Consider the following 12,913-nt stretch of genomic DNA (forward strand, 5'->3'; position numbering starts at 1 on the left):
CTTCTTAGTGCAACTGTCTGTCAATAGCAGCTGGCTGTAAGGGTGGGCTTAGATAATCCCTTTCCTGTCTCCACTAACCATAGCTCCCCACAGTAGTGATAAGCGTTCCACTACTGTGCACCCACAGCAACGCAGCAGATGAGCAATATGGGAGGAGAGAAGAGCGCCCTATTTTCAACATTCAGGGTCTTCCACTTTGGCATTATCCAACAGCAAAGTCCCTTGAAATAAATTCAGGTCAAAGATACAAAAAATATTAAAGCAATGTTTCCCATCTGACACCTGTCTCTGTCTATACCTTGTTGAGGCGACTTATTTCACATTCATAGTACTCTTTCTTTTTGGTCACTGAAGCTTTTTGTTCCTTCAGAAGCTTGTTCTCTTCCTTCAGTTCATTCAATGCTTCATTTAGGACTTCTTTTTCATTCTGAAATGTAAAAACAGAGAGAAATGTTGATAAGGTTCAGACGAAAAAAAATTTCAAGTATGTTTTCAGACTATCTGCTGTCTGGCAGATGTGTTGCACTTTTGTTATCCAAAGCAATTGTGCCAAACTACTGGAAGGAGAAGCAGCAGGAAAAACAATGGGTTGCTGGAGCCTGATGCTATAAAATGTGCTGAGATTGCGCTGCGCTGCCTACTCACATGATGAGAAAAAAAGACAACATACCAGCCCAGATCCTGACCCCTTCATGTAGTCGGGTTGCACAAAGGGGCCTTGAAGCCAGGCATCAAAACAGATGAGTTTGCAGAGAGATTATTACTCCAGCTCTACATTATAATAGTCCCCCATAATAGTCCCCAGCCCAGGCGGTGTCCCCAGCTAGGTTTGCCAGGCATCCAAACGCCTGGTCGAAAAGGGACCCTGGTGGCTCCTGTCAGCACCACTGACTGGGCCATTAAAAGTCCTGTTGGCGGCGCAGTGGGGCTAAGGCAGGCTCCCTGCCTGACCTGGCTACGCAACCGGCATGTCCCTGCAGCCCCTAGGCACAGGTGCGATCAAGGAAGCTCCACATGCTGCCCCCGCAGCTCTCATTGGATGGGAACTATGGCCAATGGGAGCTGCGGGGGGGAAGCGCCTGTAGGCATGGGCAGCACGTACCATACAGAGCCTTCTGGATGTTCCTCCGCCTAGGGGCCGGACATGGCGGCCGCTTCCAGGAGCGGTGTGGAGCCAGGGCAGGCAGGGAGCCTGCCTTAGCCTCACTGTGCTGCCTGAGGTAAGCGCTGCCCGGCCGGAGCCCACACCCTGAACCCCCTCCCCAGGTTGGAACCCCCCCCTGCACCCTCACTCCCTCCCAGACCCCGCACCCCAACATCCTGCCCCAGGTTGGAACCCCCTCCAGCACCCAAACACCCTCCCAGACCCCACACCCCCTCCCACACCCCAACCCTCTACCCCAACCCGGAGCCCCTCCCATACCCTGAACTCCTCATTTCTGGCCCCACCCTGGAGCCAGCACCCCCAGCTGGAGCCCTCATCCCCTCCCACATCCCAACCCCCTGCCCCAGCCCAGTGAAAGTGAGTGAGGGTGGGGGAGAGCAAGCGATGGAGGGAAGGGAGCTGGAGAGAGTGGGGGGCCAGGCCTCAGAGACTGGGTGAGGAAGGGGCAGGGCCTCAGGGAAGGGGCAGGGAAGTGGGCCGGGCAAGGGTGTTCAGTTCTGTGCAAAGAAGAAAGCTGGCAACCCTATCCCCAGCACAGGCTGGAGGGCAGTAGTGCTCCAGCAATCCCTGGCTAATGAAATGGTTCCTGTAGCAGGTGACAATTAAGAGCAGACTTGAGGTTGCTCTACATTGCAAGAGAGGCTGAATCAGCACCCAGCCTGCTCCAGGATCAGGGAGCCATCAAAGTAGCTTAAAGTTACCTTTACCCCCAACCCAGCTGTGCAGAGTGGAGCATGACCACACTTAACTATTACCCAATTAAGGAAAGTATCCCTAATTAAGACAGCACTTTTACCATGTTATTTTTAAGGTAGCATTGTAGGGATTAACATGACTGGCACATTAAATATACAGTCCAATTCTGTTTTCACATTACATCTGCAGTCTTACTGATGTCTGACCGTAAAACACCACTGGCTTCAATGCAGTTACTGTGTGGATTTACAGCTAAATGGAGGTGAGATCAGTATCCAACTCCCAGAGTGACAGTACTGGACAAGCTTCTCCACATTGCTCTGAAGGGTTAAAACTTTCCTCACTAGCTGCTTTTGTCAGACTGAGTTAGATCAGATTCATTTTGACATTTTTCTAATTTAATTTTAAAACTTGGGGCTTCTTGTACAAAAGGAGAAATAAAATTAAGAGATTTTCTGAAGTCTGCTGCTTTGGGCAATAATGAAACAAACTACAACAAACCTAAACCCAGTGTGTTCAAGCACACTGGTGGCCATAAAACCCATTCTTATGTACAACAGGTGTGCCTCAGTGCAGTCAGCTGCTGTGTTTTATATGGTATTAAAATGCCCACAAAAAAAGGATAAATCTTAAAGTGCACATCCACCCACTGAAAAAGCACTTTGTAGGCTTACATTTCCTGATAACGAGGCTACATTCCATCACCATACTCCAAATTAGTTGGAACATTTAATTTCGTCAAAAAAGTGTGTAAATTTTAGCAGAGCATCTCCTGATTACAGATACATGAGTAAACTTGGAGTTTGGGTTTTTTTAAGTTATAAAACTCCTAAAAATCCTTATAAATGTTTTCATCTCTTCTTACCTCGACAATTACTATTATTTCTAAGGCTTCACCCATTCCTAAATCCCAACAAATGCAAAATGCTGGGTCTCCCCTTCTGATACATACAAAAGAACACAACCATCTCACTACCTCATTTAACCAACCTCCTCTAGTTCTCTAGTCAGTTCAGATTCCAGTTCAAAATTGCCATCCTTGTTTTAAAACCCTCCATAGACTTGCTCCAGAACAACTCTTTGTCCCCTACCCCTCTCCCTGCTCTTCTCCTCACATTCTCTCTCATGTAAACACAGAACTCCTTTCTGTCCCTTCACTCACCCTCACCACTGTTGCTCTGAGAACCTTTTCTGCAGCGGTTGGTTATCTAGGAAAGCCTTTCATCTCTTGGCCTTATTGAACTATCCATTTTCAGATCCCACTGGAAAAATATATCTTTTTGTCCCTGGATAACACCCTTTTAATGCTACTCTCCTTCTACTATCTATTTAAAACTTTATGTATGTTTTATTTTAATTCTGCAGACTATCTGAGGTTTGTATGAAGGATGCTGCCAAGTTGTCATACTGTGTTGTACATCCTTTAATCCAATGGTTCTCCAGCTCTTTCATTCTTTGGACCACTTCATCACAGAAGGATTCTCTCATGGACCTTGCTGAATCAGGGCCTAAGACTACAGACTACCAATGAAACGTTAAAAGAGGAGATGAAAAGCTTTACATACAAAGATGTGAGTTTATCTTATGGCAGCCAATAGCAAACATTAATACAGGTAAAGTGGAAGCGATGCATTCCTCCAACTGCGTCAGTGTCTCATGTCATCATGTTTTGCATGAAAAACACAGAACCGTGACCTGACTTCGAGTCTAAGGGTATGTCTACACTTACATTTTATAGCGCTCTAACGTGCTGGCTCAGGGGCATGAAAAATCACCACCCTGAGCGCAGCAAGTCTGAGTGCTTTAAAGTGCTAGTGTAAACAGGCTCCTCATTGAGGTGGATTACCAGGAGCACTGAGAAAGCTCTCTCCCAGCGTTCGCGCGTGACCACACTCATACTTCAAAGCGCTGCCGCGGAAGCACTTGGAAGTTTCCAGTGTAGACATACCCTTAGAACCTGAGCTAGGAAACACATATTACAGGACATAGTGTGTTTACTATTGAACTACTCAGAGTAGTCAGCACTATACCAGATAGTGTTTGCAGGACTGGGCCTAACAGTAGTAAGTTAAAGAGCTCTTTAAATATTTGTATATGTATTTGACAACATGTGCTCTGTTAAACACACACATATATTTACTACCCTAAATTATCCTTAAGCACTTTGTGTATGTATCTAGCAGTTAAGGCTCCCCTTTAAATTCCTACAGTAAGAACATAAGAATGGCCATACTGGGTCAGACCAATGGTCCATCTAGCCCAGTATCCTGTCTTCTGACAGTGGCCACTGGCAGGTGTCCCAGAGGGAATGAACAGAACAGGTAATCATCAAGTGATCCATCCCCTGATGCCCATTCCCAGCTTCTGGAAAATAGAGGCTAGGGACACCATTCCTGTCCACACTGGCTAATAGCCATTGATGGACCTAACCTCCATGAACTTATCTAGTTCTTTTTTGAACTCTGTTATAGTCTTGGCCTTCACAACAGCTTCTGGCCAGGAGTTCCACAGGTTGACTGTGCATTGTGTGAAAAAATATTTCCTTTTGTTTGTTTTAAACCTGCTGCCTATTAATTTCATTTGGTGACCCCTAGTTCTTGTGTTATTAGAAGGAGTAAATAACACTTCCTATTTACCTTCTCCACACCAATCATGATTTTTATAGACCTCTATCATATCGCCCCTTAGTCGTGTCTTTTCCAAGCTGAAAAGTCCCAGTCTTATTAATCTCTCCTCATATGCAGCCATTCCATACCCCTAATCATTTTTGTTGCCCTTTTCTGAACCTTTTCCAATTCCAATATATCTTTTTTGAGATGGGACGACCACATCTGCAGGCAGTATTCAAGATGGGGGCATACCATGGATTTATATAGAGGCAATATGATATTTTCCAGCTTATTATCTATCCCTTTCTTAATGATTCCCAACATTCTGTTTGCTTTTTTGATTTCCGATGCACTTTGCATGGATGTTTTCAGAGAACTATCCACAATGACTCCAGAATCTCTTTCTTGAGTGGTAAAAATCAATTTAGACCCCATCATTTTGTATGTATAGTTGGGATTATGTTTTCCAGTGTGCATTACTTTGCATTTATCAACACTGAATTTCATCTGCCATTTTGTTGCCCAGTCACCCAGTTTGGAGAGAATATTTTCAGCATTTTCTTTTATTAAGCATAAAGAAAATTCACCCACTTACAGATCTGTTTGAGAGGGGACAGGTGTACAATCATATCAGTATGCTTCCCCCCGCCCCGCTCTATTGCTCTATTCATAAGCCTCTGCCAACTTTTGGAGTGACACAGCCACTGGGAGTCACTTGCATTTCTAGAGATGGATCTCCGATCTACCGCCTCCTCAGAAGCATAACACCACCAGACAAGGAACCCCGATACTCTATTCTTATCTCACTGGTGTAATTCATCCTACGCTGTATCTCTTACTAGAGCAAACCCCATGCAACTCTATGGACACATACAATCAAGTAGGTAAAGTGCAATCCTCCTACCGCTTCCTGAAGCAGTCCATCTCTGGCCAGGGCTTGCAGCCTCTCACACTGTTGCTGATTCTGCTGTCTTTCTTTCTCCAGCTCGCTGACACTCCTCTGTGATGCACCCAGTTTCGCTTTCACTTCTGCAAGCTGTAAAATGATCACACACACTCACAGCAGGGGCGTGATTGAGCCAGAGGACACTTGAATGGAGTAGTATCCCTAAGGCTCCTTCAAAACCTTCCTGCTCTCAGCACGCAGCTAGACACAGAGAAGGAGCCAGAACCGTTTGTACGTAAATAAGACCCCCCCCCCCCTCCTAAATCATACTTGTCTCTCTCTAATGGAAATTTTTAAGCACTCTGGCCCTGGGCCAGATCCTCAGCTACTGTAAATCCAATTAGCTCCAATGATTTAGCTGCCAATTTACATCCGTTAAGGAGCAGTCCCTCTAAAGATTTCCCACATTTAATGCTCTTTTTTCTTCCCTATCATGGGCTCCTTCTGCAAAGATGTGCCTCATAATCCAACTGGGGGTATTCTCTCTGTGTATAAGCAATTCAGAAAAGAACCGTGTGGTCTATTAATAGAGCTGGTTGGGGGTGGGGGGGGGAATCAACATTTTATTTTTGTTTTCTACCAAAGACAAATGGGAATTTCTTTTTCCTATAAGGCAGTTAGAGGCAGACACTGATGGAAATTATGATTATTTTCTTAAAAGAAGAAACCACACTCAGGCAGCTGAGTTTGCTAACTAACTAATTATGGTGTTTTCAAAAGAAATGTGAAAGGAGGGAGGAAGAGACTACCACTTGTTTTAACAAAATTCTTAATAAAAGAAGTAACAGTATATATTTAAAATAAAAGAACAGGAGCTCCTTATACCGTATAGCCTCTCATGGGGTAAAATCCACCCACGTATTAGGGCTAGTGGAGCAACTTCAGCTTCCCCTACCTGCATACCAAAAAGGGGATCTCCATGCTGGTCATTCATAAACCAACCTAGAACAGAGCATAGGGGATGGCACAGGGGCATTTGGGGCTGTGGTTGTGCAGTCCCAGTGGCTTTGGCACATACTGCACACCTGTAGATTAATTCTCAGGGAAGCATGGCTTAAAGTGGGCACAGTTTTCATGATCTTGTGGAGGGTGTGAGGACCCTTGTTTTGATGACCACAACAATCCCCACAGGACTTCAAAGACCACTTTGAACCTCAGCTCCAGTAACTGATTGCCAGAAAACCCATATGCACGTTACTTGCTATTTTATGTTCAAACATTCAATTTTTCCTTTACGTGAGGGGTGGGGGTGGACATAGAATGCAAATGTTTTAATGTTATTTTTCAAGTTATACCTGCAGTCTAGTTTGTATTTAAGGATGGGGCTGCTGTCAGCTGGTGGCACTTTTAGAGCCAGATAGAAACAGTCAAACCTACCTTTTTTTCATAGTGCTGTTTCATACTTCGAAATTGTTGATCCCATTGCTTGTTCACCTCCAGCAGCTGCAATTATCAACCAGTAAGTCTCAGTGAGCAACACTTGCCTGAAGTGCATTATTAGATAGTTTAAACTGACTAATTTTTTAATCCTGAAGGTAACAAAGGTGTTCAGACTCTCCTCATTATCTATGGCCGATTTACATTCAAGAAGAGAAAGTCCAAAGGTTGTCGACCTTTGTGGCATGTCTTTCATTTCTTTGCTATTTGCATTCCGGAATACAGTAGCGGTGGAGATATAAACTGAGCTTTCCCCATCCACAACAAAATAGTTGGGCAGGGAGCGACATTTACATCTCTCTGATATGCAGTAAATTGCAGGTGACTCATGTTAAACACAGTAGCAATGCAAATAAACTACCACTCCCAATTCCCTTCTGAAGTTACACACACTTTTTTCCTTGTTTATAGTTCACTGTATCTTGCCAGGTACATACGATAGGTGTTTTAGATGTTGCAAACCCCACTTGCCTAACTCATATGAAAGTGCCATTGAGTTTAGCAAGACTATTTCCATATATAAAGTGAAAAGGGATTGGCTTTTATCAAAATAGGGTCCTACCAAATTCATGGTCCATTTTGGTCAATTTTATGGTCCTAGGATTTTAAAAATCATATTCATGATTTCAGATATCTAAATCTGAAATTTCACAATGTTGTAAGTGTAGGGGTCCTGACCCAAAAGGATTCTAGGGGGGTGTCACAAGGTTCTTGTAGGGATGTCGCAGTATTGCCACCCTTACTTCTGCGCTGCTGGTGGTGGCAGTGCTGTCTTCGGAGCTGGGCAGCCGGAGAGCGGCAGTGCTGACCAGGAGCCCAGCTCTGAAGGCAGCGCCGCTGCCAGCAGCAGCGCAGAAGTAAGGAGGGCATGGTATGGGTTTGCCACCCTCACTTCTGCACTGCTGCCTTCAGAGCTGGGCCCTCAGCCAGCAGCTGCCACTCTCCGGCTGCCCAGCTCCGAAGGCAGAAGTACGGGTGGCAATACTGCAACCATCCGGCACACATGGATCACTGTTTAGGATGGTCACAAAAAGAAACATTCCCAATTTGCTAGGAGTCAGCCCCCGCAATAAGCAATCTGTTGCTGCTCAACATTACCCCTTGGAATTACTATGAGCATTAATAAAGTTTGCATTAATGTCTTATAAATCCCTACTCAGGGTTCAAGAAATCATTAACCTTCAGCTTGGCTACACCACCTTATATCAACACATTATTACTGTGTTTTCAGCCCCAATTCTGCAAACATGTATGTTCTTGCTTAACTTTATGTATGTGAAACGTGCCAATGGCTTTAGTCACATGCATAAAGTTAAGCATACACATAAGTGTGTGAAGGATTGGGACCTTTGTTTGTGACAAACTGTGAGGCAAGAGTATTTTGGTTCCAGAATGTAGGACTAGCATTCCACAAGAAAATTATGGCCCTGATTCTGTCACTGACTGCAGAGGAACTGCTAGAGAAGTAAATATTAATCAGTGTGAGCAACAGTAACAATTTGAACCCTATGATTTCCTGCTTTGGGAGACCAAAATTTATAATTACATAATACTATTATCAGTTACCTCTTGTCTCTGTCTTTCCAATATTCTGATCTGTTGTTCAAGGGTATCTGTTGGTATGTTGTTCTTTTTTGTCAGTAACGTACACTTTCAAAGGAGAGAAAAAAACAATATTTAAAATAAATCCTTCTAATTAATACCCCCAAATTCAATATTATCCTATAGAGCACTTATCTACCCTACATGTCTATTATATTAATATTTATAAAGCAATTTGAAGAGGGAAATTTCTATTTAAGTGCTATATTTATATTACTGTCCCTTGAACTTTCCCTGGTAAGGCAAAAAGACCTTAAATTGAACAAAAATGTAATTTACACTCAATTTAACGTTTGCTTACTCTGTGGCGAAAATGAGAATTGTGGCCAACTGAAGTCAATGGAAATATGCCAATTTACACCAGCTGAGATTTTAGCCCATTGTGTATCATATTGTGTTATGGGTGCAACTGTTTAAAAAAGCAGTTTGCAAAGTCAGCAAAAGCCTAATGATTTTCTTCAGCTTTCTACATTCATATTTTGCTTTTTATTTTAAAGATACTGTGTATTAAAGTATTGTTTGCCTGCCTCACAACTAATAAAGGTCCTGTGCTTCAAACACTGACCACTAGGCATGCTAGCAGGCATGAATAGTCCCATTCATTCATGGGCACTAGTACAGTAAGCATTATTTCCAGCAGTAAGTGTTTTCAGGAGTGGGCCCATAATTAGACCCATAATGGGTTCAAATATACTTCATAGGTAATTTGTAGCCAGTATAGTTTCAGGCAAATCCTCATTTTTATATTATTAGCCCAATAGATCATAATTTCCAAGAAGCTATCACAGGTTCTCATAACAAACCATGATGCACACTAGCTGTATGTAGAAACAGAATTGTAATTGGAATAAATATACATAACACAGAAAAGCACATTGGCTATGTCAAATGCTTGGTAATTGAAAGTGTTGTTTTTAATTCCTCCCCCACCTAGGGTGACCAGATGTCCCATTTTTATAGGGACAGTGTCAATATTCGGAGCTTTTTCTTATATAGGTGCCTATTACCCCTGCCCCCACCCCAGTTCTGTTTTTGCACAGTTGTATCTGGTCACCCTATCCCCACCAAATATCCAGTCAGTAGCCTGGTTTTCAGACTAAAACTGTACTGTCAATTAGAGGTCTGCTAGGACCTAATTTTAAAGCCTGATCTGAATCTGACTAGACCACAGCAAACCTGAACTCAAGTCCAGGCATATCACGTTGTTTTCATTCCTGACCCAATCCCAACACTTGTAGTCGGACCCTGTCAAGTTCCAGTTGGATTGCAAAGGTCTAGTTGCTGGCCCAGATTCCATTTTCTTTACCTTGTTTCCTCTGTGGAGCTGCCAGGACTAATTACCCCCCAATCCTGCTCACCCTTCTGTGACCCAATCCCTTGCCACTCCTCCCTAACCCGTGTCTCACTGCCACTGCCTCATCCTTGGAGGTTGGCCTGGGGCAGCTTCCCACTCCCCATGCCCGCAATCTGTCTCTGGCTGCCTCCTGCCCATGGAGTTGACCCGCCGGTGGAGTTTTCCACTCCTGCCAGCGGCTACGGCCCCGCGGTACTGCATGCGCTACTGAGCTGGCACAGCTTGTCAGCCCAGGTAAGGAAAGCACAGCCGAACGCAGAATTCTCAAAAGCTATCAAATATAGTTTGCAAATTCTTTTTTATTCAATAGATACATATAGACAGCTTTAAGGACAAATTGTGATTGGCTTTCAATGTCACAGCTCACACTTTCCAGTCGAGAAACACAATGCTAGTAAATTCAAAGAACACCCCGGTGCCTGTGGCTCAAATCTTGGAATAGCTAACAGTGCCTCAAGAAGCTGCCTTGTTACCATGGCAATTGGCAACGCCCAAGATCAGCCCCTTAAAGAAAAATATTAAAGATTAAAAAAAGGATCTAAAGATCTATAGCATTCCAGTATCACCTTCGTACATTAAAACAGAATACATTCATTCTGACAAGACTATTTTAATGCACAAGCCTATAATGATCCATCCACAAAATGATAGCTCTAAATGTCTAATTAGTTTGCACATTTCCATTAATTAAACAACATGCCACTGATACTGCTCCCCATCAGAAATGCTCACTTACCTGTGACTGGTTTGCTGAAGTTTCCGGGCCATTCATGCCTGTCTGTGGCAGTTGACAGTGGCTTTGGATGTCTGTTTTACTGCAGGTCTTTAAAAGAAGGCAAACAAATAAAATACGTACTTTAAGCAGGTGGGTTTGTCCGAAGGAGAAGGAAGGAAAAAGTTCTATTAAAACATGTGTCTCAAGAACTTCACAGAAAATGTTCCCAACTAGTTGTGCGTGTGTGGAAGCATCACAGAGTAAGATATAGGTGATGGAACTCTGATTTAAACCTTTTTTGCCTTCTATACAGGGGCTTCCCAGAATGTCTCAAGCATGCTGTCTGTGACTAATGTATGAGACAGGATAAGGCTTTGTTTAGTGTGTTATGTAAATTGCAATCCCTTCCTTTACTGGTTGATTCTCCTCTGGGTGAGGAACTAGCAAAGATAAGGGAAGGAAAAATAAACTTTCAGTGAATAGCTCTAGGGACATGGCTTTCTTTTCCCCAGTACCAGAGATATCTGTTTCCAAGTGGAACCAAGCCCTTTGCCTTGCCTGAATATAAACATTTTCTGACGTGACATTAAGACTTACTGTATTTCCTTGTAAGAGAGAAATTGGTGAGTCACTTAATGGAGAATACCAATAATGCCTGTAAAAACTATAGGGAAGAAAACACCCTCAAAAAGAACAATAAGTACAGTGAAATATACTCACAGCATTTCACTCTTTTACAGCCGGAGGGTGAGGTTTTTTCCCCTTGAAATAGTTCTATAATTGTGCAAAGTACAGAGCTACAACACGCTGTTTTTCTTATTATCTTTAAGGGTCTGATCCTTCCAGTTCTTGTCATGTATCAGGTTGTCTCAATATAGATTTAGATGCCTAGCTTAAGGTACACAAGTTTAATCATTTTAGTGTTAACTTCTGTGTCTAGTTTCCCATCTGCAAATGGGGATAACTATACATAACTAACCTCACAAATGAGACACACAATTAAGTGTTTCTGTGGCATTTTGAGTTTTTTAGATAGAAAGCACTAGACAAATACAATGTACAATTTTTTTTCTTCTAAAAATTCTGAACGATGATGGTGTTGGAGGGAAAATTTAAAAGAAAAAAAACCCTTTTCCCTTTTGTGGGAAGATAATAGGTTTTTCTCAGGGAAAGGAACAAATGTAATCATATGAAAATTGATTTAAGACAACATAGTTCCTTGTAAAAACCTGCAACTAAAAAAAAGATTTACACGAACTATAGACTTTTGGTGAAACAGTGGACTTTTTACAGCTAAGCTCCAGACATCTGCTTGGTAATTTATGATGAAACAATTTCTGTATTGTAGAATCTCAAGCTCCATTTGGAACTTCCCACAAACAATAACTGCACTTCAGTTACGATCCAATCATCAGGATTAAACTTTATATTCTCTGGAATATGTCTCAAGGGCTTTTTTTCCCCCTCTAGTTTTTCTTGGCACATGTTGAACCATGTACAAAATTCTGCATGCTAACCAAAGTTTCTTGATTAAAATCTTCATTAATAAAATGACTTTCTAGGAAACTGCAAAACAATTTTTCCTGAAATCTTCGTTTGTTTCCTTCTTTTGCCCATTTGAACAGGTTAGTTTTTCAACTTTGTTAAAGTGGTCAGGGATCCATTAGGGTACAACCAAGGTATTAGGAAAAAGATTTTATTTTGATAAGGACATTTTGGATTGTACACAGAAGTTATTCTGACCACCAAATTAAATAAATAAATATTTAAAGGTTTATAGAAATGACAAGAATGACAAAAAGGACTTTGTAAAATGAGGAGCAGTGAAAGTATATTTTTTTGCTTAAAATTCAAGTCAGTGAGTAATTCTCTTAGAGCTACAGAGCGCACACTATTAATGATCACAATTTTAGAATAATTTTGTCTCAGGATTATGTTGTTGTTTGTAGCGTGGAGCTTTAGACATCTGGTTATGACCCGTGAACAGAATATTTCAAGGGGCCTGAGAGCTCTTTGATGGAGAAGGTACTTGAAATATTGACTCAATCAAAGGCTAACATTGGGATGACCTCCTTCATTCTGAGCCGTTTTTACTTAATCTTTTGGGCAAAGATCAGTTCTTAGGATTACAATTACAACTTTTTGGTGATGCTATAGTGAAGAACTAATTTAGCCTCCTAACTCTGTGTTAGTACCTTCAGACTTCACCTATGTTCAAGTGTGAAAATCATATTGTTTCTAAGCCTAGCATCCCAGGATATTAGTACATTATTTGTTCCACCAGCCACCGCACTTGGCCAGCTTTAGGTCAATTTCTAATTTTAACTACAACAGAACCTTAGTAGAGATTACAGTAGGTAAGGCAGAAAATGACTAGGTTATGGATTTG

At 42.2% G+C, this 12,913-nt stretch overlaps 1 protein-coding gene across 1 annotated transcript in view; it reads right to left on the reverse strand.

The window, feature by feature from the left end:
- TNIP3 (TNFAIP3 interacting protein 3) overlaps positions 1-12,913 on the reverse strand; it is a 109,464-nt gene that overhangs the window by 29,303 nt on the left and 67,248 nt on the right. The window contains exons 4-8 of the mRNA XM_043545299.1: positions 10,546-10,632; positions 8,420-8,503; positions 6,794-6,859; positions 5,375-5,506; positions 299-427 (exon numbers count right to left, since the gene is read on the reverse strand). Coding sequence (XP_043401234.1) covers positions 299-427; positions 5,375-5,506; positions 6,794-6,859; positions 8,420-8,503; positions 10,546-10,632 — 498 coding nt within the window. The remainder of the gene's footprint in view (positions 1-298; positions 428-5,374; positions 5,507-6,793; positions 6,860-8,419; positions 8,504-10,545; positions 10,633-12,913) is intronic.

This window comes from Chelonia mydas, chromosome 4 (genome assembly GCF_015237465.2).
Source record: "Chelonia mydas isolate rCheMyd1 chromosome 4, rCheMyd1.pri.v2, whole genome shotgun sequence".
Classification (NCBI taxonomy): domain Eukaryota; kingdom Metazoa; phylum Chordata; order Testudines; family Cheloniidae; genus Chelonia; species Chelonia mydas.